The sequence below is a fragment of the Malaclemys terrapin genome, chromosome 17, assembly GCF_027887155.1.
Source record: "Malaclemys terrapin pileata isolate rMalTer1 chromosome 17, rMalTer1.hap1, whole genome shotgun sequence".
Taxonomy (NCBI): domain Eukaryota; kingdom Metazoa; phylum Chordata; order Testudines; family Emydidae; genus Malaclemys; species Malaclemys terrapin.
The window spans coordinates 21,637,293-21,662,939 of NC_071521.1; the positions used below are offsets into that span (position 1 = coordinate 21,637,293).

At 55.7% G+C, this 25,647-nt stretch overlaps 1 protein-coding gene across 1 annotated transcript; it reads right to left on the reverse strand.

The window, feature by feature from the left end:
• TPRN (taperin) lies at window positions 1-23,729 on the reverse strand. Its single transcript, XM_054007369.1, has 4 exons — window positions 21,715-23,729; window positions 3,420-3,612; window positions 2,707-2,822; window positions 1-1,915 (listed from the first exon to the last, which is right to left on the reverse strand). The coding sequence occupies exons 1-4, from the start codon at window positions 23,722-23,724 to the stop codon at window positions 1,853-1,855; spliced, it is 2,382 nt and encodes a 793-aa protein (XP_053863344.1). The 5' UTR covers window positions 23,725-23,729; the 3' UTR covers window positions 1-1,852.
• Window positions 23,730-25,647: the final 1,918 nt, after the last annotated feature.

Consider the following 25,647-nt stretch of genomic DNA (forward strand, 5'->3'; position numbering starts at 1 on the left):
TCACTGCCATGATATTTATTGGATCCCATTTATCAAACCACCAAGGAAGTTCTTTTGAATTTCTGTAATTCCAAAGTACTACAAATCACCAGGCAACAACACACGTGGGAGTCACATGGGTCCTTTCATCCGATTTGGAAGCACGAAGTGTTACAATGGCAGAAGGGGGGGGGGGGGGGGGGGGGGGGAGTACTGGGCTCCTCCAGCAAACCTGGCGAAGCATCAGGGGAGCAGTTGAGTTTTCAGAAGTAGCAGTTCCCAGCTAGGTCACTGGGGGCAGGGGGCTGGCACGGCCAAAAGTCTGGCCATGAATGCCAGAGGGTACATAGACACACCCTCCCCTTCTGCTTTGTACACACTATTATCAAGGCAAGTGCAAGGTACACAAAGGATTTTCCATTCAGACACAATCAGACAACTTGATTGGACACCGTCAGACAAACAAATAAATCAGTAGATTTAAATCAAAAAGACAGGAGCTTGGTCCTTTGGAGGAGGTGGCGGGCTCAGAGACCGCCCTCCCATCCACAATGCCCAAAGAGGCCAGCTCTGTGCTGGCCACATTTCCTTTAATCCCAGGAGTACAAGTCACATTAGCAGCAATGTTCAGTTCACGAACATTGGTCTTTTACAGAGAGCGCTATTCTGACCCTGAGTCTACAGTCCTAGAGATGTGTCCACCAGCAGTGACCGAGCCAAGCAGGCTGCATTGCGTATTGGCTTGCATTACCAGTTAGTGAAGGAGAATTAGAAAACAGCACACTCCTTGTTCAGGCCCCTGAGGAAGAATGCAGAGAAACGGCCCTTTTGCACGTTGGAGCAGAGGAGGGAGAAAGGCCAGGCGCAGATTTAACAGGGCAGTTTGCCTTGGAAAGCAGATGAGCTCTCCACTCTGAGGTCTGCTCCGGGGCCGGGAGCACAGGCACTGGACAGGTCTTGGGCCCAGCAGATGGCATTCAGGTTCAGAAGCCAGCCACAGCCGTGTGGCGAACAGGCAAACCACAGCAGGAGTGACAGTGCCTAGAGCCTGGGACACCAACAGCTGAGCGAGGGAAGATCAAAGCTCTCGCCAGTGCTTGGGAACTCGTTCAAGGGGCCAAGTCATGCAGGTCCAGCTGCCCATAGGGAGCAAACCAGCATTATAGGCTGGGGACACTCCAGCTTTTATCGATCATTCTCCTACCACGCTTCACCCCCCGTGTGCACCACCCCTTTCAGCCAACGAGGCCGACTCATTGGCTCCACAACAGCTGCATATCCGGCCCAGAAATATGCTTGGCCTGGGACTTAGCTATTAACCTCCAACAGCCTCCAAGCCGAACCCCAAAGCGGCAGCAGCGGCTCCTGTTACAATGCAGTTCCCAGACCACAGCTGCTTTCATGGGTCCAACTGCTAACCTGATTCACGGACAGCCCTGGAGATCCCTCAGTGCTCACACAGCAGAGACTTTCCACACTGAGAAGAGAGTCTCCAAGCCTTTCCGGAGCCCACTCTGGCCGTAGCCAGGGGCTAGAGACTTGCTCTTACTCAGTCACTCTCAGAAGTCTATTGGCAGCTGCTCTTGAAGGAATGTGTAAGGCCACCGGAGAACACGCCAGCTACCTTGGAACTAGTAGGTGTCCCCCAGAATCCAGTGCAAATATTCTCCCGAATGCCCAGTGGCATATGGTCCCCCGCAGGCAGCAGGACCCGGGACAAGGTGGAGTGGGCTGGGGCCAGCAGCCCATCTCTGTGGTGCTTCAGAAAGTCTCCATCCCACGAAGTGCATCCGTGGGCGTTGAGAACAGAACACAGGGAAAGCTGCCAGGTTCCCTGCTCGGCAGGAGTGCTGCAGGTGGCATGGCCCAGGAGTCAGAAGTACAGGGCAGGCTCACTGCTGAAGTCTGAGAGGCCACTCTGATCGGCCGGGGTAAGCTACAGGAGAGAAGAGAGGAAACCTCGTGAGTCTCTGGCCGGGGTGCCCATGCTTTGGGATGGCAGTGGCCGATGGCCATGCCCCAGTTCTAGGCTGAACGCGCTTTAAAAGTCCCCAGAGGAAGGCACGCAAGCTGGCAGCTGCATTAGTCTCCCCTATGCATATAGGCAGCGGGAGGCCACTGGCTGCAGCGGAAGCACCTGCTGGCCTATCTGAGCCTTGGTTCCGCTGTGGGCTCCCCGCTGCACAAGGCAGTGTTTCAGCGTGGAAGGGTTTCCCTCTCCTCTGCATCGCAGCTGGCGGCAGCACTGCAGTGTTAGGCCAAGAGCCGGACCACAGTAAGGGGGAGGGAGAGCTCAGTGGTTTGAGCATTGGCCTGCTAAACCAAGGGTTGTGAGTTCAATCCTTGAGGGGGCCATTTAGAGATCTGGGGCAAAAATCTGTCTGGGGATTGGTCCTGCTTTGAGCAGGGGGTGGGACTAGATACCTCCTGAGGTCCCTTCCAACCCTGATCCTCTAGGATTCTAAATGGGCTCAGGAAAGCACTGCTCTGAACCAGAGACAACCCGTGTCTGCTGATTGGGAGGTGGGCACAACCCCAGAACAGCTGAGTCACGGCCCCCTCACCCGCAGTCTCCCCGTCCTGGAAAGCAGCACCCCTCCCCCCAAAAGGCTGTTCATCCTGCCTCTGCCTGCCCAGCACAGCTCACCAGCCCCGCCACATAATGTGACTGAGCAATCGGGGGGGAGCAGGTGACCCACGGGCCCCCCACCTCTGCTCGGAACTCACCATGACCTGGTTCCCTGGGGGATTGGCCTCTTTCAGGAGGGGCCCGGCGGCAGTGGCAGGCTGCTCCTGCCACTTGCTGAACTCCACGGAGTGTTTGGGAGTGTAGCTGGAGAAACCTGCACGGACGAGACACACACATCAGAGCAGGACCCCAGCAGCCAGCTGCTCCCCCGCCCTCCCAAAAGGGGGATTTCCTCTGGGCCACGGGGGTCCGGGTCCGGCCCAGCCTGCTGCACACGGGAAGAGGATTCACTGCCAGGGGGTCATTTGGGGGCTAGTGGAGGCCTGGGGGCTAGGGTGGGGTGAGCAGCTTCTGCCCGGGCTCTGGTGGCTGCAGATGTCCCTGCAGTTACTCTCAGAGGGGGAGCCAGCAGGTCCAGCACGGACACTGCACAATCCCCTCAAGTGGGAGGAGCTTGGGACTCCCCTCCCCCTATTTGGGCCTTGTCCACATTAAATTCCTTTTAACACCCGCTTCCGCCACGCTGCCCACAGGGAATTCAGGAGCCCTGCAGCCATTTGCCTAGTGCTGTTCCCCAAACCTGCCTTGATCTGGGAGTGGGGTCAGTCCTGCTGGGTTGGCTGCAGAGCGCCTACACCAAGTGGGTGCTGCCTAAACCCTGATAAGTCCCCAAGCGCCAGCACTCCGAGCTCAGCCCGTCCGTAGGCAGGTGTGGAGCAGGAACACGCTGGCGACAGATTGCCCGGCTCACCTGAGCTGGGCACGTTGGCGTGCATGGTGCAGGTCGGGCGTGGAATAAACAGGGAAGAGGGCTTGTCCTCCTCCTCGTCCTCCACTTCTGAGGCAGACTCTTCCTCTTCCTCCTCCTCCTCCTCCACCAGCGAGCTCTCGGAAGGGTACTCAAACGTGGTCTGCAGGCTTGTCTCATTGAAAGAGATCTTCATCTGGAGAATAGCGAGGAGAGTCATTGGAAACCAGGCCACAGAGCTGCCACTACCCACCCCAGCTCAGCCAGGCTGCTGCCAGCTGCCAGCAAAGTGCCAGGACAGGCGCTATGACTTTGCTCCTGGTTTAAGATGCTCCTGCCCTACAGAGCGACCCCCGACTCGCCCACAGACCCTCCCAGCTTCACAGCACTATCAAAATGGCAGACAGCAAATTGGAGCAGGACGTGCAGCCCAGAGTCCCCTCCTGAGCCTCCCGCTCCCTTTCCCTGGGCCAGGGGCTCTTAGCGCGGGCTCCTCGCCTGTCACGGTACCGCCAAGGAGGAAGCCCTCAGAGCAAGCTAAGGCCCCAGAGCACCGAACAGGTTTGGGTCAAACCCAACCTTCAAATCCCAGCCAGAAGCAGCATCACCTTCAGAGCTCCCTGCAAGGAGCATCCCCTCCCCCTACAGATTGCCAAGCGAGGCTCTGGCCAGGGGGGGCTCACACGCGTGCACTACAGCAACCCAGTCATCCGGGACTCCCCCTCCACAGGCCCTGCCTGGACACAAGGGAACAGCCCCCCTGCTCCAAACATCAGGAAGTGCCTCCCCACACACAGGGGGTTCAGCTCCCATAGCACAGCGCCACCCCCAGCGCAACGCCAGAATGAGACAGCTACAGCTCCCTCAACCCCTTCTCACGGCAACTGCCGCACGATGGAAATGCACATCCAGGGCAATCCACCACTGGGACTTCAGAGTGCGGGACCCTCGTCTCCGCCCAGGCACTCAATTGCCCCATCACGTGCAGGACCCACAGCAAGGCTGGAAATGGACCCCTCCATGAACAGAGCCTCAGGGTAACACCCACCAAACGGTACCGGTCTCCCCCACTTCTCACCCTCCCTGCCCCCAAAGTGGCAGCTGAGGCACCACAGGCCTGTCCAACCACAGGCTGAGGAGCTCCCTGGCTCTGCCAGCCCAGTGAGCAATGGGGGAAACGGCCACATCCTTCGCAATCAGAGCCCAACGCTGCCCTCGCCCGGAGCCAGCAGGGGTCTCCAAGGGAAGGCTGGCAGCTCCTGCACAGGCCAAACTGCTGGCTAGAACCCAGCGAGACCCGCTGCAGGGCTGGCTCCCCCCTGCCCTAATCATAGCAGCCATGGGGGCAAGGAGGGGACCTTACTGCTAGCCAGGAAGAGCAGGCGATAGGCTGGCACCCCACTTTCCTCCCCCGACACCAGCCTTGCCCTTCCTGTTCTTAGCCTGAGCCAGCACGAGACGCCTGCATCTTCCCAGCAAGGTCTGAGAATGGAGAAAGCACCTTCCAGCTGCGGTGGCATGAGGGCCCACTCCACGGAGGGCAGGCTGCCCTGGCTAGCGCGCCCAGCAGAGGCTCTGCCCCTTTGGAAGCTACGTGGCATATGCCACTCTGGAAGCACAGCAGGCGTCAGCTGATCGCGAGATTCCATCACCGCTCACCATTCCAGGTGAGCAGGGCCGTGTCCGGACTCCAACCTGCCAGGAGACTGGCCACAAGGACGGGCTCCCCAGCTGCACTCAGATTTCTAAGTTGAAGTGTTTTAATCATCTCCGTAGCTACTGGGGGGGCAGTGCCTCCCCTCAGCCCCGGGGCAGCTTGGCTATGGGCCGGGAGCGCCCCCAGCACCTGTTGCCCCTTCCCTATTGCAGCTGCTCAGCAGCCCCCCCCCAGGTAGTGCAGGTTAGGATAACCCCCCGGCCGCTCCATCAGCTGCTTCCCTGCTGGGCTGAAGGAGCCCCAGGGAGAGCCGGGCAGGGCTTGACTGGCTCTGCCTGAGCCTAGGGCAGCCTCCAGCGCTGGACGGCTCCCCACCCCCACAGCTCCTGGGAGAGGTGAGACCAACCAGCAGTTCCAGTTCCCGATTCTCTGCCCCAGCCCGGGCAGAGCAGCCTGGGGGTTACCCTAACCCGCACTAGCTGCCATCAGTCCCCGGGGGATCCCACTCCTGCTGGGGATAGTTGGAGCACAGCCTGCAACAGCCGCTGCTCCTTCCATGTCTGATGTGCCCCCCTGCACCCCAACATGCCACCTGCACCCAGGGCTGTGGAGCGGTGAGGTCAGAACCAAACCCACCAGCTCTTTGTCCACTGGGGAACCCCCCCACCTCGCTCCACACCCCAGGAATCACAGCTGCCCAAAAGAGCTGACTGTGACCCCTGGACCCTGGGGCTGAAGGGGAAGGTGCTGCAGGTGTTGAAGGAGAAGGGATGGCCTTGGTATCTGGCATCATGAGGCTACTTAGGCCTGGTCCCAGTGCTAACCATCAACACGTATCCAGTCTCCCCAGGCACAAACAGCAATTGTAAACAGGTGTGCTAAAGGAGGCCCTGAGCAGGGACCAGATGGCCTCAGACTGGGCATGGGAGAAGGAGGGAGCTAGAATAAAACATCTGCTATTGACATTCAGCCAGTTGTGACAAGCAGATGTTTGGGAAGGGATGGGAACGCTCCTGCTTCAGGACTTGGCCATTGGCAGTGGCAGGAGACTGCCTAGATGGCCTGAGTAGATCCAGGATAGCACGGCAGGGTCCCACAGTTCGCACACTTGGAGCTGTGCTCCAGAACAATCCTGCATTGGCCTGGAGCCGGGCATTTTCCATCCCACATTTGGGTTCAGTGATCCTCAGACGCTCCGGAGCCCGACCCCACAATCCAGCTGCTCTGCACGGGCTGCCTACAGATCCCGTGAGTTAGCACCTGAGGCTTGGCCAGCGTTGCTCCTGAACATGCCAGATCCCAAGGGGACGAGAGGTGCCAGTCTCCAGCGGTTAACCTGGAGCTGGCAAGGACAGAGGGACTCCGATTCTGTTGGAAGGGGTAAGACCCTGGAGGAAGGCAACTGAACAAATCCGATTATAATTCCATGGCGAAAGAACAGCTGCAGACAGACTAGCCAAGGTGCCAAGCCACTTTGTGCAAGACTGTAAGGTGCCCTAAGTGGCATGAGGAACACTGAGAAGAGAGAAAACACCCACAGCTGCAGCACTCCTGGGACCCGGGGCTGTTCCTGGGGCACACAAGGGTGTCGTCTCGGGGGCACCCTAGACATTAGGCGAGGAGCAGTAAGTAGCGCAGGGGGGCAGCGGCTTCTTGCGGAGGGCAGAACCCAAGGAGTAAGCGGAGAGCAGCAGAACATGAAGATTTCCTGAGACGCCCTGAGGCTGGGGGTGGGCAGGAGCGTCGGGCAGGACTACCTGGGCTGGACACTGGGCGGACTGGTTCCCCTTCACCTCGGAGCTGAGCCCTAGTGACAGACAGGGTGAATGGTGCTGGCCAGCCTTTGGTTGGGTAGCCTGGGGGTTCCCTCTCTTCCTGCACTGGAGCCCACCTAGGATGGTGCACACCACACCCCTGGTGTGGGCAGGCGGCCCCAGCCAACTGCCATGTTACCGCCTGACCCAGCCCCGCTGTAAGCCCTGCCTGGGGCAGGTGCAGCCCACCTGCATTCGGGGCTGGCTCCAGGTAACAGACAATGCAGTTACCCTACAGTGAGACACCTCCACACAGACAGGGTCTCCATGATGCCACCTCACTAGTGTTCGTTACCAGCACGCAGGGCGACTAGCAACGCACTGCGAACGAGCCACGTTATGGAGGGGCTCAGCGGGGGTTAGAGGGGAGATGCTCTGAGCCACCCATGCAGAACAATGGCCTCACGGCGCAGGACTGGGCTTGGAGCTGCAGCTGCTTACCCGCGAACAGCGCTAGTGTAAACAAACTCATTCAGTTCCCAGTGTATTCCCCTAAGCCCCGCCCCCAGCTCAGTTAATCCATGAGATCCCGACGGAATACCGAACCTTGCCCCCCGGCGTCTCCCAGACACACGCTTTCCTCCTCTCGCCCGCGAGCAACGCTCCCCCACCCAACTGAGAGCAGAGAGCACTAACCCAGCTGAAAGGAGAGGAAGTTTGTCAGCCCAATGATCAGAGTTGGAGTTTGGCCAGGGCACCCGGTTAATTTCCAGACGAGGAGGGGTGAGTGCCAGAACCTTCAACCAGCAACGAATCCGGCGCTCAGAGAGCCGCTTCCAACCACCCCTCACAGCCCTACCAGTCAGGTGAGGCAATCGCCAAACACACCAGCTTCATTTGCTGCTTCCCACCCCAGCGCTACACTCACCCTGCCACGGCTTCATTTGCGAGAACTGCCGAGATACAGGCCTGTGGTGGGGCAGTCCTCAGATGGATTGCAGGGACACTGCTATACTGGTGACTGGGTGGACACTCAGATCCTCCAGGAAGCAGGTGGTATTAGGGAGCTCTATGGAGCTGGTGGCAGTGGGGCCCTTTACCATTAGGATCACGGAACGGTAGGGCTGATTCCGCTGGGGGAAAGCCTTACTGGGGTTCAGAAGGGTTACTGACCTAGGGGAAACAGCGGCCAGTACGTGGAAGATGGGGTTGAGGGAATGCACGGCACTCACTAGTACCGCATTCCTGTCACACTCACTGTACACACATGCAAGCAGCCTGTGGGCCAGGGCCGGACAGTCACCCTTAAGGACTAAGAGCAGAATGACTTCCCCAGGCACCTGCATTCACACCATAGGCTCCAGGGAGTCATTACCAGACTTGGGACTTTCCCTTGTTGCAACATGTTTCTGCTTCTGGCCAGCTGAGCAGCATTTTGGCAGCCGCTTTGACCTTCCTCCAACACAGGGCGTTGGATTCCTGCCCACATGCTGGTTATGGAAGGGCTGTGAGCAGGACAAACTCCATGGGAAGTGTAGCCCCCCAGAAAGTCACTGGGGATAGGGGAGGTTAAGATTCAAGCTCACCTCTGTAGGCCAAGTGGCTCCATGTGCTCCTAACAGGCTCTCACAGACAGGGCTGTGCATCAAGCAGGTGGAATGAGCAAGCTGGAGTCTCTGGGACCCTAAAGAGAAGCGAAGAGTCGGGACGAGGTGGGACTTCCCTATTGGCAATAGCGGCCAAGGCAGCCTGCCTGTGCTCAAGGAAACAGGACTAAACAGAGGAGAGCAAGAGACAACCCTGACCCCGTTACTGGCTTCTCCAAAAGGGGAGCCCTCTGCGCAGCACTCAGGGTAGCACTCAGCCAGCACGGCACCGCACCGTGAGTACTAGCGAGGCTGGAGTGGGCAGCACGCTTGGTGCACAGAGCAGAGATGACACTCGTTTACAGCACTGCCGGCCCCTGGAATTGTACTGGGCCTTCTAAAGCAGAGACTAAGTCTATTTGCTAAACTGGGAGCTGCAGACAGTATTTCAAGAACAGTTTGATCTCTTCCCCCCGCCGCAGGTGTCTAGCAATAAAGTTATTCGTCTGCAGTTTGCTCATGATGGCTGCATTACGGCTAGAAAGAAAAAAGGGAGCGTCCGTGCAGGCTTATCTCAGAGCCTTCCACCCCCAGGAAAGGTGGAAGAACACTTGGGGCTGGGGGAGAACGTCTCACATTCTTCACAAGGTGTTCACACAGCAGTGACGCAGGAAGCGGGTTCTAGGTTGTGGAATCACAACGGAAAGCCTCTAGCTAGCCTCTGCCTGGGATACGCAGGCTTCAGAAGCAAAGTCCAAAGGCACCAGCAGCCAGCTTGCTTCAGAGGAGAATTTTATTCCCAAGGGCAAACGTACTCCTAGTCACAGGAGCTTACCAGTCTGTGCATTTCAGCTGTGAGACCCCCGTTGCTGAGGTGCCATTACGGGAAGGGAGCAGAATGGCGCGCCACAGCTGGTGTAGCTGACTCAAGTGCTACTCTTCTATCTTAACTGCAGGTGCTGACGTCTCAATGTTTCATTTCACCAATTGCTTTACCCAGACCTATGGCACAAACTCCATGTCCTACACAGAAACATGTCTGAGCATTAATGCTTCACCCAGGGATGGAAGCCGTCCCCCACTGAGTGGTGAGAATGAGGCCGGGCTGGCTCTCAGGGAGGCACACAGTGCTGGTAAGCCATGTGACGTTGGTATCCATGGCAAGTAACCTGTTTACTTGCCAAGGTTTCCAGAGTACTGAGAACAGAGCAGTCTGATCCCAAGAGGGGCGTAGGTTGTGCCTGCAGGCAGCATAACAACCATTTTTAATCTATGAAGAAATCCAGCCCCATGGTTTGGGGCAGTGCTGAATGGGCGAGCGCACCAGAGAACCAGCCACACGTGTGTTAATTCCAGGCAGGGCGTGTCACAGCAGTCCTGCCCAAGCCACAGCTTTATGGGCTGCTCAGGCATTCGCCAGTCCACCGCATGGGCGGCACAAAACGGAACGTCCTGCGAGTTTAATACATCTCACAGCTCCATACGGGATTCGGAATCCAAGTCTAACCCGGGACAACTAGTGGCTGCTCTGAAGCAGGCCAGCCCTTCAGGAGATCAAGCTTCCCACCTCCAAAGAAGCTTTAGGGTTGCTTTGAAATATAGTCAGCTCGTTTAGAGCTACTAGTCCAGGGATGGGATGCAGGATGGGACATGCTTCTCCACAGGCAGGGAACCACGATCCCTCACCTGAACTGCCGGTGCTGAGCAGTGGTGTGGCCGTGTCAGCTCTGCGTAAGCTGGAAAGCTCGTCTCTCTCGCCCACAGAATAATAAAAGATAAAGATAAACGATAAGTCCAATAAAAGACACCACCTCACCCACCTGGCCCAGTGCTAAGCAGGGCAGTGACTCAGCCTCACAAGCAGGGCTGCAGTGAGAGCTGTCAATTATCTCAGAGCTGGGCAGCAGGGGAGTGTATTCTGTTACTTGGGCTTTTTGCAGGGGAAGCAGTTTGTCATGGAAAGTCCAGATACCACCACGATCCCAGCCCGGCTTTCCGCACCTATCCCCCTACTAGGCCCTCTCCTGCAGATCGACAGGGCTCCAGACTGTTCAGATATGCAGTACAAACACAGCCAAAGGGGGAGGTACTGATCCAAACTCTCCCCCTTCAACTCTTTGTCAGCTCCTGCCAGCTGGACGGCAACACGTGACAGAGCAAGGGCAGGCGCCACACCCTAGAACAAAGCATCTCAGAACAGTGGGCATGTCACTGACACCAGCCAGCCACGCCACCTACTTGCTCCACAGCTAGGGACAATGCAGTCCCATTGTGAATCGCACAGGAACCTGTGACAAAATGAGAATTTTCTGAAGTATCTGTAGGAATCCTAGACGTGCCTCGGTTTCCCTCTGCACTTTGCATTGTGGAAAAAAGTTTTACGTTTCTTGCTCAAACAGCGCAGCTGGCAGGAGGTCTGGGGGCGTTACCTGGCTGTCTGGAGGGACTCAATAGGGTCACAAACCAACTAGCTGAAACAGATCCCAAATCAACAGAGCATCCAGCAAGACGAACACAACCAATGAGTGACCCAGCCACACCTAACAGCAGAAAACCCCGAGAAGACCGACAAGGAAGAGAGCAAGAGATAGAGTCCATCACAGCATGGCTGGCTCACCATGGCACGGGTTTGCCAGGGTGGACTATGACTTAACCTCTGCCTCTCTGTGCCTGTCACATTATGTAGCCAGGTGACTAACAAACGGGTACCTTGGTTTGGAAAAGGCTGCCTGTGTCATGGTAAATACTCCCTGAGAGCACTGCACCTGGAAGGAGCACAGTACAAGCTTCCAGCAGGAGCCTAGTTGGGCCAGATTCGCTGCAGAGAGCCGCAGAGAGACAGGGATTGCCGGTGCCGAAGGCCTAGTCTTGGAGACCCTAGGCCTACCCCTGTGGAAGTGCCCGGGTCCTGGGGACCCAGCATACTAAACAGGTCACTCAAGAGACTGGTTATGAGGCTGGGGCATAGACCAGACCCTGGGACTCCATAACATATGCCAAGAAGGTTTTCATGCAGACTAGAGACACTGAGGCTAGTCCTCCCGGGGTTACTTGTCAGAAGGCGTCAGGGAGGTTATGTTACCATGACAGGTGATTATAGAGCAGCCACGTGCTGACAGAACCTCATCTATGGAAGCCTGGAACAGCCTTGGAGAAGCTGGGAGTTTTACAGCCCTAGCAGCAGCCCTGTGGTAGCAGGGCATTTGCAATGGTCCCAGGAGAGCCATCCAGATTATAGCCCTCCACCGTCTTGGAAAGAGGAGTTTTGCCCAACTAAAAGGGGGATCTAAGAACGGCTGTCACAAGATTTAAACCCTTCCAGTTTAAAACACAGAAGACAGGACAGATGGTTCAATCTCATTCTAGATTGAAGAAAGCTGACTCCGTGCCTTCACTGGCGGAAGCCCACAGTAATGTGGGGATAGGGGAGCCTGGAACCGGTTCTACCATCACAGGTTACAGATTGCATCACTAGGACTGCATCTCCAGCGGCCATTCTAGGGCCCTGCAATCCTCTTCCTGGATTATTTTGCCAGTAACGCTGGTCAACAAGCATTTTCCTGTACGCTTTGCTGAGGCAGGGAAGGTGGGAGTGTGAAGTTAGTTACTCCATGCTAGACTACTATGATGCCATCCCACAAGAGCAACTTCTGTTCAGTGACCAACACTCTTTTGCCCCATCAGTTGAGTGTCAGCGTCTCTACCTGCACAGAGTAACCCCAAGATTTACACTGGCTAGCATGCCAGGGGGCGCTGGGCTGCTGGCAGAGGAGAGTTCTGTAGGATCAGACACCAGTTCCCATACCATGCTGCTCAACAAGAGAATCTCCCCTTACAAAGCCAAGCCACAAAGCTGCTCTGTGTAATCAATACACTGAAGCACATGGCAGATGGGAGGAAGGCACCCGGACTCGAAATATTAAACTCCATGTAAGGGAAGAGTTTCAAATTCCTGGTGAGAAGAGACAGTGCAAGGAGAGACATCGAGGGCATCAGGAAGTAGAGTTCCTCCAGAACTCAGCACTCCCCCATTATCAGCCCAGGCTGTGTTCCAACAGCCTCACAGCTCCATCGGGCAAGTGGAGTTTGTTACTCGTGTGTGGCAGCGTAGCTATTCACCACACCTCAGGAGAATGACTTCACTCCCCTGCACACAGGAAACTGCACCAGTGCCTCCGGCAGCTGAGTTAGTAAGTTACCCGTTTAATGTAGCTAATGTCTACAAATTGCACAAACACACCTCCTTTCCCCACTTCCAAACAGATCTCATCCAAATGCAGAGAGAGCAGGGCAGAGTGAACTGCTATCCTGGCCAGGAGCCTGTCCACACATGGAGTTATTCTGGAATAACTATGGCACTATAACTTCACACCCTACGTTAATCCAAATGAACTTCCAAGTGCGGACAAGCCAAGACTCTTGATGCCATAGACAGGCTGAAGTGGAGATCTCTGTACCGGTAAAGAAGGATCCTGGCTTGTGGAGCAGTCTGAGGTACTCCATGTGTGCTGGGCTGATGGATAGGAGGAAGAACACAACCATGAGGCAGACCACCCCAAACGGCTCCTTTACAGCAAAGGAGACTAAGAGGATCACCATTCTGACCTTTAATCTACAGACGAGCCTGAGCCTTCTCAGACCTAGAATGGAATAGAGGCCTCCTGTGTTCTAGGAAATACTGGGAACAGAATCCCCTTCCTATCCTGTAGAGGAGCTTCTCCTAGTGTTCAGAACTGAAGGAGATAGGTGCCTGTCTCTTGGCATTTTGAAAGAGGGTTCCCTCAAAAAAAAAAAAAAAGGTTTAGAGAGCGGCATGAATGGAATAACCTCACTGGAGAGTTTCCAGAATCGATATGTTGGATGTTTGTTCTACACAGAAACAAAAAGATGCTTCCCTAATGAGGAAGCCAATGAGTCTCCCAAGTTGCATTAGAAGCTCCCAGGTGTGTCCTCAGACCTGCTGCTTCAACCGCGAGCCATACGGTTTTCTTGAGGCGTTTGCTTATGAAATCTAGCTTTGTGTCTCAGCACAGAACCTTCGAGAGGTCTCACTCAGATGACTGCAGGCTAATAGCGCTCGGACAAGAGGATGGCACTCCCCTGTGGCAAGCCCCAATACAAATCAAAAGGACTGAGAGCAGACCGGAAATCTCATTGATTCAAACTGTCTTTATCAGCCGTACCAGATGTCTTGGGGGAGATCCTGGGTAAAGATAAAGGTTTCACTTCTCCAGGAACAGCTAACCACACACACGCGGCCCGCCCAGGGATTATACCGCAGCTTAGTGGCATGTCCTTATCCCACTGCACAGGAGCAGGAATTTGGCTTTTATAACAGTCGTTTTTCAATAGGTCAGTGTTCACCCTGCCGCACCTGTAGAGGCTGACCAGCAGCCACGCACTGGAGCTAGCTGCAGACTAACACAGCCCTCCAGCAGTTACAGTCAGGTTTTCTTTGCTGACATAAGAGCTATGGGTTTTGTCGAACCTCTGCCTTTGTTTCCTACATGCGCAGATGGCAAGGAAGAGGTTCCTGCTTGCCTGCACTCATGCCAATGCAGGGATTCAATCCCCACTCAAAGCCAGCTCTTGCCTCAGGGTCTTGCTGAGCCACGGTGACCATCATAAGTTGCCCGAGCAAAAGAGAAGCCTCCTGTCTGTATAACAGCTCCTCGGGGGGGGGGGGGGGCAGTAGGCAGAGAGAGGGGGATTGTGGGCAGATCAGGGGTAATAGCCCTTCTTATAGAATGCAGACAGTCATCTTAATTGCTCTTTATTAGAGGGGCCCTTTATAGGAAGTGTTTTCCCAAGGCTACTTCCGGGGCTGCAGCAACCCTCCTTCCGGCGGAGGGGAGCTAGTACAGCAACATACCCCCTTTCCTCTCCTCTCTGGCCTCCAAGCCAACCAAGGCAGAATGCACTGCTCCCACTGCGCTCTAGGCCCAAGAGCCAGGGGCTGGCTGTGGTTTGCAGCACGGTGCCTGTGTGAGGAACTCTCCCTTCTCTCAGAGTGGGGAGAGCGGCTGCTCCTGCGAGAAGGCATCTGGCTCCCAACTGACTAGGAGGGATGAGGTGGGTGAGGTAATCACTTTTCTGGGTGAGAGAGAAGCTTTCGAGCTACGCCGAGCGCTTCTTCGGGTCTGGAAAGGCACTCAGTGTGTCTACACTGCAGTTACACACCCACAGCGGGTGTTACTGGCTAAGATGATAGAGATCAGCAAAGCAGGAGTCTGCCCACCCGGGGCTGGATCTCTCCTGAAGCAGGACTTTGACCACAGAGCCCATTCGTCACTCCGCTTTACAATCCACTTCTTGCCCTGGGGTGTATGACAGCCTTGTCCCTGCAGGCAGTAGGTGTGTTCTGCCCAGCAGTAACAGGAACCGTAGTCCGCTTTACTGGAGTGTGCAAGGCAGCAGAGCAATGGTCGGAATCCGTTCCTGGGGCAGCCGCACTATGCTAGTCACATTTCATATCGCCCTCAGTGAGGCTCCATCATGAAGAGGGGGACGCGTACTCTAGGGCTGGAGGGAACAATTTGCCGACACTGCTACCAACAGTTCAGCTCCACTGGCGTTACAAACTGCAGGAAGGACTCCAGGAGGCCACCAGTATTTTAAGGACCATGTCACGTAACTCTGCTCAGAGCAGGTCTGCACAACAGTGCTTCGAGGTTTGTGGCTGCCAGCACGACAGCTCCCGCATGTCCCACTGATTCCATTCTGCTGGGGGTACCTGGTAGAGCAGCGGTTCTCAAACTTCATTGCACCACAACCCCCTTCTGACAACAAAAATTACTGCACGGCCCCGGGAAAAGGGACCGAAGCCTAAACCCACCCGAGCCCCGATGCCCTGGGCAGGAGGGCCCAAGCCTAAGCCTGGCTGCCCAGGCATTGGGCTCGGGCTTTGGCCCCAGTAAGTCTAACGCCAGCCCTGGTGACCCCATTAAAATGAGGTTGCAACCCACTGTGGGGCCCAACCCACAGTTTGAGAACCGCTGTGGTAGAGCAATTGCAGGGCAGACTGACTGTCGAAGAACCATTGTGCAGACCTGCGCTAAGCAGGGTTACATGGCATGGTCCTTAAAATCCTTGTTCCTCATTCCATGAAGGGGAGCATTTTTGTTGAAGAGCCTTTTAATTCTAAATGGCTATCTGCATGCCACGCTTTAAGCAGCGCAGCAGGTTGGAATGTGGCATGCATGTCGGCAGGGAGACGATCTCCAAGAAGAGCCCTTCACACGCAGTAGCAGGAAAGCACTGGGTTTAGATAGTTTCATAGACGAAGAAGCTCACTTTTGTATCTGTACCTGGCTACAACTCATCCAATGCCGCAAGCTCCGCAAAGCAGAACCGAGCAAGTCACACTAATGCTGAGACCTCTGCTGGCTCTCCAGCCATCTGAGTCCTGCTCATCACTTACCAAGCCTCAAATGGCCCGGTGCAGAGCTAGAGACAGGCTCTCCACCAGTACCCCTGAGCACTGGATGCTCACAGGCACCTCCGAAGACTCAGGGTGCAGCTCCAGACCTGGAGACACAAACCTCCGAACACCCAGCAGGTTCTACACCACGACCTACAGGCAGCCTCGCAGCCAGAGGAAAAAGGAAGGCTTCGAACCAAGACTAGCATCCCCCTCCCACAGAGGCCTCCCCCTTTCTTAAGCAGCCTGCAATCCTTGCTGCCAACTAGCACAGACATGACAACGATCAGGTGCTAGAGAGAAACCTAGATTTGTATCTTGGCTTTGGCAGATGACCAGCCTCAGAGAGAGACTGGGTCACATGAGCTCACTGGGGATTGGTTTTACCCCCCTCCCCCCACAATCTCCTAGGCATTTGATATTCAATATCCCTCCCTTCCCTGCAAAGCCCAGCGGGTCCACACCCTGCAGCGAAGCCCAGCTCTTCCTCCTGAAGCTGCCATTCTCTCAACCGCCCGATATCCTGGTAGGTCCTTGTACCACTTCTAGGCCCAGGGCATGCCGAGACACCCTATACTGAAAGGACAAGCCACCTGTTAAGGACAGGAGAACACCACACAAGCCTCCGGCCCCCAGCCTGCCAGAATAGTCAAGTTAGTTAATTCCTCTCTCTGTCAGCACGCACAGTCTGCTCCTCGCCATACCGGCTGTATGAGCAGACAGCCCGACTGGTGGTTTCAGATGGCGTACACTTGCCATGTTGCACTTGGCTAGATTGCATCCTAAAGCCATAAGGGCTCAAGTAGAGCCAAGTGGGGTTGAAGCATCCAGCTCTAAAAGCGTTTGCTGTACTTTGGAACGACCTGGGTAAGGCCTAAAGGACCCTTGCATAGGAACAGGAAACAACTCGCGTGTGCCAGATCCTGCACATAGGTGGCACCCAAAATGCCACATTTGTTATTGTAGGGTCATCTCAGCCACCTCAAGGCCTCAGCCTTTATTTCAGGGGAACAAGCTCTATAGAATCAGGAGAAGAGAAACAGAACGGCAGATAAACAAGCCCCAGAGTAAATTTCTTCTCCCCCCCCCCACCCCCCTCCAGGTCTGGGGCAGGAAGAGAAAGGGTGGTCCTGGTCCAGTCATCTAATTCTCAGCTGAGCCCTGCACTCGGCCATCTTTGGGTATGGATGACAGCGTGGCGACAAGGAAGGGTACTCAGTCTCCCAGCAGCCAGCAAGTGGAATGAGATCAGCTAATCACACATCTGGCTGTAAAATGCGTCAGAGCAGGAAACAGGCTGTTGAGATTCGATGCATTCTGCACATCCATGGCTGTGTCTGCACATTCCACAGCGGGCACATTCTTACTGTTTCAATATCACTCATTAAGCTAAGCATAACACGAAACAAACAGCTCCATCAGATTGTATGGCCAACAACTGACACACGGAAGGGCACGTTTACCAGGAAAAATGTATTACTTCAAAGTCACAGAGAGAGGCTCCTCTCCTGGAAAAGGACTTTCCCTACACAAACCATTCACTGGAAAAGCAGAATTTCACTGTGATCAAGACTATTATAAGTTGTTAAAAAGGAAGTCACTTTACCTGCATTCCACGTCCAGGCCTAGTGCCCATTCCTTATAGTTAAGGCTGCGAGTCTCTCATTCTGTGACCTCTCTGACTTCTGCAGCGGTTGGTGCTGGCTCAGAGGCTACCAGCTTGGGTAGCCCTGGGCCAGCAGCAGCAGTTTGGGTATGTGTGAGAGGGGGCTGAGGGCTAGAGTTTGGGAGGTGCAGGCGGCACTTACCTTAGGGTGGCGGGGCTCCCCGGCTGCCACTGGCATGGCCCTGCAGCTCCTAGACGGAAGGGCACGCAGGCGCCCGCAGGCCCTTCCCCTACAGCTCCCATTGGCTGTGGTTCCCAGCCAATGGGAGCTGAGCAGCCGGCGCTTGTGGAGCCCCCTGGCCCCTCCGCTGCTTAGGAGCTGCAGGGATACCCGGAGCCCCTGCCAGCCCCGCCAACCCTCCACGCCCTCCAGCACCAGTGGGGGTCCCAGGCCACTGTCCTCCCCTGCAACACCCGCAGGGTCCCGGGCCACCTCCCCCAGCACCCATGGCACTCCCGGACCATTCCCCGCAGAGCACCCGCGGCCCCCCACCCCAGTTTTAGTTAGGGGTATATAGTAAAAGTCATGGGCAGGTCATGGGCCGTGAATTTTTGTTTACTGCCCGTGACCTGTTCATGATTTTTACTAAAAATATCCGTGACTAAAATGTAGCCTTACTTCTAGTGTGTTGAAAAACGGGAAAGCGTGCTAAGAGCTACAAAAATGATTCAAGATCCACAAGACAATGAGAGGCTTAGAGAGCTCAAGATCTAAGAAAAAATCAAGAGGCAATTTGATCAGTCTGTAAGTTCCTACAAAGGGAGAAGATACGACACTGGGCATGCAAACATGCATGCCCATGGTGCCAAGGAATGCTTACCACAGGCACCAGTGACACACAGTGCAGATCTATGACGTGGTCAAAGCGCTACAGGGACCAGAAAGAGAAGGCGCATGCTAGGCATGGAACCAAACTACTGCCAAGAAAGGCAACCTGTCCTCTAACCATGAGAGAGCAGCCGTGTGGGCTTTTGTGTCTATCTATAGATCTCTGGTCTATAATCCAGGGTTCTCCAACCTCTCCATAGTCTACACCACCACCCCCAACCTTCACCACTCTGAATGAAGAGTGACAGCCCTGCAGCAGCAACAGTGGTTGCTTACGTGCGAGGGGAACGCTGGGAACATATCTGGGGATTTTTAACGTGGTAAAAAAACATCTCTCGCTGCTAACTGCTCTGTTCCTCTCCCCTGCTCAGGCCTCTCTCCTTGTACACAATGCCGCCCTTCTTGCACCAGCCCCCAAGGTGACTCCGATTGACTCCTATGTAGCTGTGTGGCCTCCAGAAGCAGCAGCTAAGCTGATTCTTTGTTTATTTCCTACTGCTTTTACCGTCCATGAAAAGCCAGGACACCTGAAAAAGCAGCAAGAACCAAGAAAATACAGCTCCCCATAGCCCCGGTGAGGAATCTACTGGTACACGAGGTGCTGACTGCACTCTCCCCCTGTAATACACTGCCAGAGCTGAGATCAGAGGTGCTGCGCTCCTTCAACAGAAATGAGAAGGAGCTGCTGGCAGGGGGCTTGCAGCAGCCACAGCTTGGATTTGTTAACCTCCTGGGCACAGCGCAAAGCACATTTCCCCCCTTCCCTAGTAAGCAGGGTGTGAGCTCAGGCGGATCTAGCCACATCCAGTCCTTTGTCAATGTTTATGGGTGGCACCGAGGAATGGAGCTTAAGCATCTGAAGAAATAAATTGTTCTTCCATAAACTGCAAATGATAAAGTTGACCCAAATGTCTTGTGAGCAACCTCCTTACTGGTAAGTTAGCAGCAGAGACGTAGGTTTGCTCTTGTTCAGACACACTGATGGTTTGTAGTCATCAAAAGCAAAGAGCCAAAACTCACTGACAGACTGTCAACAGCCGAAACCTCCAAGATCTAGACACCACATACGTTCACAGGAACACAGGAATGACCAGTCCCGATCAGTGGGCTGTACAGCCGTGTATCCTGTCTGACCGTGGCTAGCAGCACATGCTTCAGAGGAAGGTGTCAAAGACCCCCGAGGGGGGGGGGGGGGGGATTATGAAATAGCTTGTCCACAGGGAAAATTTCTGATACTGGTTAGCTTCTGTCAGATATTGGTTAGCTTCTGTCATGAAGCAGGAGAGTTTATAATATTAAAGTTATCCCTGGCGGTTCTCATTATCCATACAAGTACCCAGTCCTTTTCCAAGTCCTTGGACACGCTTTGTTTCTATACTGTATTGCGGTAGTGAGTTCCACAGGCTAGCTATGTATTATGAAAGTTATTTCCTGGTATAAATGTATTCCCTTTCAATTTCACCAAATGTCCCTTTGTTCCTGTATTAGGAAAGGGTAAACTGGAGTGCCTGATTGACCCTCTCACCTATGCTTTGTTTTATGCCCCTTTCATGACCCCTTTATTCTTCTCTTCTGCAGTCCCAGTCTTGTCCGTCTCTAACCATAAGTAAGTCTCTCTCGGCCTCATCAATTTTCTCACCATCTCTAACGTACCCACCCTCATCCTCTAATTCACGGGTTCTCAAACTGGGGGTCGTGACCCCTCAGGGCAGGGGTAGTCAACTATTTTTTGTCAAGGTCCAAATTTCTTGGTCAAGGTCCAGACTCCAGAGAAAATAATAAGTAAATAAAAAGATTTTGGGGACTGTTCAAAAGCATCTGGCAGTCCCGATTTGGCCTGTGGTCCACCTATTGACTACCCCTGCCTCTGCTAAAACATTTGCAGCAGGGTGATCTCAACCAAGTGTAAGCTTACTTTACAGAAAACATTCCACATTATTGACTTCTGAGAATATTACATTGCCTTTAGGTATCATTTTCTATCATGTTTTATACATCAACTAGTTTGCTTTTTTGACTGCCACTGTCCATTAAGCAGAGCTATTCACTGAGTTGTTAATTTAGACTCTAGCTCTGTGTCTGGGTAGTTCAGGTTATTCCCTCCAGTACATGTTACTTTGCATTTATCAACAGTGAGTTTCATGTCATCCTGCTGTCCATTCATCTAACTTTGTTAGATCTCTTTGAAGTTCCTAAGTCTTCTGTAAGCTGGTAAGTTTGTGCCACTGTATGCTGTCCAGCACAATGAACATTAAGCAGTGACAAATACCAAAGCTGCTGTACTCCCTAGCTAACTTTCCACATTCCATTTATCCAGTTCAGACGTTTCCTCTAAATATTACACCTGCTTGGGCCACCCTGTGGACCATTTCCCTCCAAGTCTGAGTTAGGGTTAGAGGTTTGGCTAGCGCGATGTATTCCTGCTGTAATTTCCACTTTGGTTTGATAAAGACAAAAGACATTTGGTGTCATGTTTCAAACCTAGAAGTCAGTGACATTATAAACTCTTTACTAGGCAATACAACAATGTCTTTTAGTATTAGATGCTGTAACAATTCAAGCCTGCTCCTCTGTCTAGACTATTGTATCAATAGAACTATGCCTGTTACACTAGCATAAATATGCACAAAGCATGATTCTGAATCCCAGCCCCACAAGAGCAAAGTCAGCTCCCAACCGGTGAGACGATCTGGCAGTCACTATGGCTTTCAAAGCCATTTGACAGCAGTCCAGGCTGGCATGTGTATTTCTTGGCGTTATTCAGAGCTGTACACAGATTCCAGCCTAAACAAAAGGCATGGGGGTCTCATTTCAAGAGGAGTTAAGCTGCTGCTGACATCCCACAAGCTCTGCCTTGTGTGGCCCTACTAATCCCTGAGCCACTAACAAGACCTCATTAACTCAGACAAGAAGCCAAGTTTATGTCACCTCATTACACAGAACAGCAGCTAGGTAGCGAGCACGTGGAGGGAAGTGCAGTGCTATAGTGCACATTAGGCACAGCATGCAGTACTGGAAAAAAAAAAGTTAGGTTCACCCCCCTAGCCATCTGACATCTCACTTTCTACTCATTCCCGTGAACGTTCTCAATTTGTTCGGTTTAAATGACAACATCTGAAACGCAGCCTTGCTCTGAAAAGTGACTGCAGCACTCCCCGAGGGCCGTCTCCCATTCTGAGGATGTACGGAATGGAACAAAACCCTTCTCAGTCTCCCAAGGGCTGTGCTGGCTTCACAAGGCTAACAGGAGCAGAAGCCGTTACCACTTTTGTTGCCTTCCTACCAAGCACACACACAGCAGCTGGGACCATGAGCCTGATACACATGGGGAAGGCATGGAGTCACTTTTCCGAGCAGAGCCGCCCTTGGCGCTCCCATCAGGTTACCTTTTTGCGGTGACAGCCCATCTTGCTCATGCAGGACCTCTCCAGGGACAGGTAGCCGCCGATCACCTCTATCTCATTCACGGTGGGGTAGCGCTTTTTACCCAGTGGGCCAAGATCCAGTTGGGGCGCATCAGGGCTCCCCAAGGTTTTGCCCTTGCTTCTGTTTTCCTCATTATCGTCCTCTTCTGATTGCCAGGCTCTGCTGGCTCCACTGTCGACCTCCACCCCAGAGTTGGGTGGCTTCCTTTTGGGCACTATGGTGAACGTATTGCTGCTTCTCTGCTGCAGGGCAGAGGCGGCAGGGTGGGGTCTGTACAGGGGTATAGCAGAAGCCTCCATCCCCAGGGCTGAGGTAGCTTCTTGGGGCTGCTCCGACTCCTTCAGTCCTGCATCTGGGCCCATCTCCTGGGACAGGCCCCCAGCGTTCAGCTCCACAATATCATCATCAATGTAAGTCACAGGCACAGAGAGCTCTTGAGGGGCCTGTGGGGGGGTTATGGGCTCCCCCTGTTGCTCACACTCAGGCTTCAAGGGTGACAAGGCCCCTGCAGGCTCTGTCAGACACTGCCCCCCGCCACGGCGGGGCACAAAGAGGAAGGAGTTCCGTGAGTTCAGGCGCAGATTGGCCAGGGCCTGCGCTTGGAAATCATGGGCAGGGATGGCGGCCAGGTCTGGTTTGGGGGCTGGGTGGATCTCAAAGGAGCCTCCGTCCCTGAGGAAAGATGCAGAGAGCGGCTGGAGAGGACTGGGGGTGGCACTGGATTGGGGTGGCTGGATCTCTTCACTCCTCTCTGGCTTTGGCCTCGTGTTGTCTCTGGCAAGGGAAACGCTTGGCGATGGCACCGGAGGCACCTTAGCATGCGGGCTCCTGCCCCCTGGGCTGGCACTGTGCTCCAAGGGGCCGGCACTGTGCTCCAAGGGGCCATTGGTGAGTGGGGCACAGCTGCCTGGCCGGAGACCCCGGGGAGTGACAGTGAAGGAGTTGGAGCCGATCTTGTGCAGAAAGCCGTAGGCCTGGGAGGTGCCCGTGGAGCCCAGGACTGGCTGGGGTACAGCAGTGCTGACTGGGGAGCCCGGGGCCCGCCGGTTTGGAGGGCTGGCCGGAGGGACCGGGACCGGCCGGGGGGCAGCGGTGTTGACTGGGGAGCCCGGGGCCCGCCGGTTTGGAGGGCTGGCCAAGGGGACCGGGACCCGCTGGGGGGCTGCAACTTTGACCGGGGAGCCCGGGACCGGCCGGGAGGCGGCGGCGGCGGCGCTGGCCGGGGAGTCCGGGACCGGCCGGGAGGCGGCGGCGCTGGCCGGGGAGTCCGGGACCGGCCGGGAGGCGGCGGCGCTGGCCGGGGAGTCCGGGACCGGCCGCGCTGGGGGGCTGCCAGGGGAGTTGGGCACCGCGGGCTCCGCGTCCCTGCTCCGACGCCGCCGGCCCCGCGGCCACTGGTCAAACTTCTGCAGCAGGCGGCTGACCCTGCCGGCCTGGCCGGGCTCGACCGGCTCGTAGACGAAGACCTGGGCGGCGCGGATCTCGGTGAGCGCCGAGCCCTGGCGGGCCAGCAGGTCCCGGAGCGGGTCGCGGCCCCGCGGCGAGGCGGCAGGCGGCGTGTCCCGGGCGCCCTCCCCGGCCGCGAAGCAGGCGGCGGCGTCGGGCTGGGACTCGATGATGAGGATGTTGTCGGCGCGGATGGTGCGGATGCCGGGCACGGCGCTGTACAGCTCCAGCAGCTCCTGCAGGGGCCCCGCGCCCCGCCGCCCGCCCCCGGGCAGCCCCTGCCGCAGCCGCCGCCGCTCGCTCTCCAGCCGCATGAAGGGGTTCTCGCGCAGCGGGCCCAGGCTGTCGGCCAGCACCAGCCGCTCCTCGCGGGGCGCCGGGCCCGCCGCGCCCCCGCCGCCCGGCTCCGGCTCCGGCTCCCCGCCCGCGGGCGGCCCCGCCAGCTTGGCCCGCTTCCGCTCCAGGATCTCCCGCTTCCACACGGGCAGCGCCGGCCCGGCGGGCGAGGAGAGCGGCGGCTCCATGGTGCGCGCGGCACGGGGTGCGGGGCAGCACTGCCAGGCCCCGGGCCCCCTGCCGGCCGCCTCCCGCCCTGCGGCCCCGCCCTCTACCCGCCCATTGGACAGCAGGGCGCCCTCGCGCCCGAGCGGCGCCGCCCATTGGCCAGCAGTTCCGCCACGGCCAGGCCGGCCAGTTCCGGGTGAGAGGCGTGTCTTGGCGGGCGGGGCAGGGCAGGTGCGCGCTGCCGGGTGGGGTTCGGTCCCGGAGCCCGGGGGCTGCGCCGTGTCCCCGCCGCCTGGCGGCCCCGCTCACTGTGTGCGCGGCAGGGGGCGCTGCGCTCGGCCGGCTCCCGCCCAGCCCAGCCGGGCTCCCCCGGCGCGGGGCCATGTGCACCGAGCCCCACGGGGCGGGGGGCAACCCCCGAAAGGCTCCGGAGCCGCCTCCTTCGGGGGTGCCGGGCTGCAGCTGGGCGGGGGCCGGGGAGGGAAAAGTCCGCCCTGGAGCTGCGGGGCCGCTTTCCTGGGCCGGGCTCTGTGGCTCGCAGGAAATCGCCTCCGGCACCGGGCGTCTTTGCTGAGCGGGGAAAGACGAGCAGGGTCAGCCCCGCCCTGCCAGCGTGTGGCCGTTCAACAAGGGGGTCGTGCTAGGCTGGCCACAGCCCGGCCGGAGATGCTGTTACAATGGCAAAACGATCCTGTTGCCAGAAGAGCTGAAGTCACTCGCTGAGCTACCCCGCGGCGACAGCCTTTCTGGCCGGCGCTGGGAGCGGTTACCGGGGTAGCTGTGCTAGCCGAGAGCTTTTCTCACGGGTGATTGCTAGTGCTGGTTCTCAGTCCGGGAACATGGACCCCTACGGGTCCGCAGAGATCTTCCAGGGGGTACATGGGCTCATCTAGATGTTTCCCTAGCTTTACAGCAGGCCACACAAAAAGCACCAGCGAAATCAGTACAAACGAGCATATCATACAGCCGGTGGCTTGTTTCTACTGCTCTATGTACTGTACATGGAAATGCACCTACAATATTTATATTCCCACTGGTTTATTTTAGACAATATAGGAAAAATGAGACAGTCAGCAATTGTTCAGTAACAGGGTGGCTGTGACACTTTTGTCTTCTTATCTGTGATTTTGTAAGCAAATAGTTTTTCAGTGAGGTGTAACTTGGGGTGCACAAGACCCATCCTGAAAGGGGTGCAGTCCAGAAAGGTTGAGAGCCGCTGTTCTAGTGCAGGCTAGGCTCAAGAATCCTAATGATTCTTATTAACTGGAGAGAACAGATTTCATAAGGAGCTGGGTTGTATTGCTGGGAGAGAGTCATTGCTCATTTAACAACCTTCTTTATCTTCTAAGGAAATGGAATGGTTCTTTCGTGGTACAAAGCTACAGTTCAGATGAGAGAAAACTAGACTGGGCACTGTGACAATCATGGCCCCACAAACACACACTCAAAGGGCTTGTCTACATTTGAAAGTTCATTCAGATTAAGGTAGAGTGTGGATTTAAAGCATAATAGCTATTCTGGATTAACTCCATGTGTAGACAAGCCTAACTGCCAGCCAGCAGCCTATTTTCAAAGGGAAAGTAGGAGATTTTCAGTGGCTCTGTGCAGAACAGGAATCAAGCTGAGGTGGACGTTGGTAACCAAATGAGTGAACTGTCTCATTAGTGGTGACTCTGCACACAGCCTCTGTACCAGCACCAAAGGACCTGAAAAAGGAACATTTCTCCTTAACTTCAGCCTCCCCAGCTCCACTGAAGTACCTAGTAGTTACAAACAAAAGCCCCAATCCTGCAAGTTCCTTGGCCGGGATGCTCCCTCGCATCCCTGGAGTGTAACTTGCAGAGTCAGCTCCTGCAACCTGCTCTTTGCTTTGCTCCTCCACACGCTAGCTCTTCTGCTGTTGAAAAACCTCAGTCCAGATCTGGACCCACCCACTCTCATTA

Coding starts and splice junctions, on each gene's coding strand:
- TPRN (XM_054007369.1), bottom strand. CDS start 23,724: ATGGAGCCGCCGCTCTCCTCGCCCGCCGGGCCGGCGCTGCCCGTGTGG. Junction 3,613..21,714: donor TGGGCTGTCACCGCAAAAAG/GTAACCTGATGG, acceptor GCTATTCTCCAG/ATGAAGATCTCTTTCAATGA. Junction 1,916..2,706: donor CCCCAGGGAACCAGGTCATG/GTGAGTTCCGAG, acceptor TCTCTCCTGTAG/CTTACCCCGGCCGATCAGAG.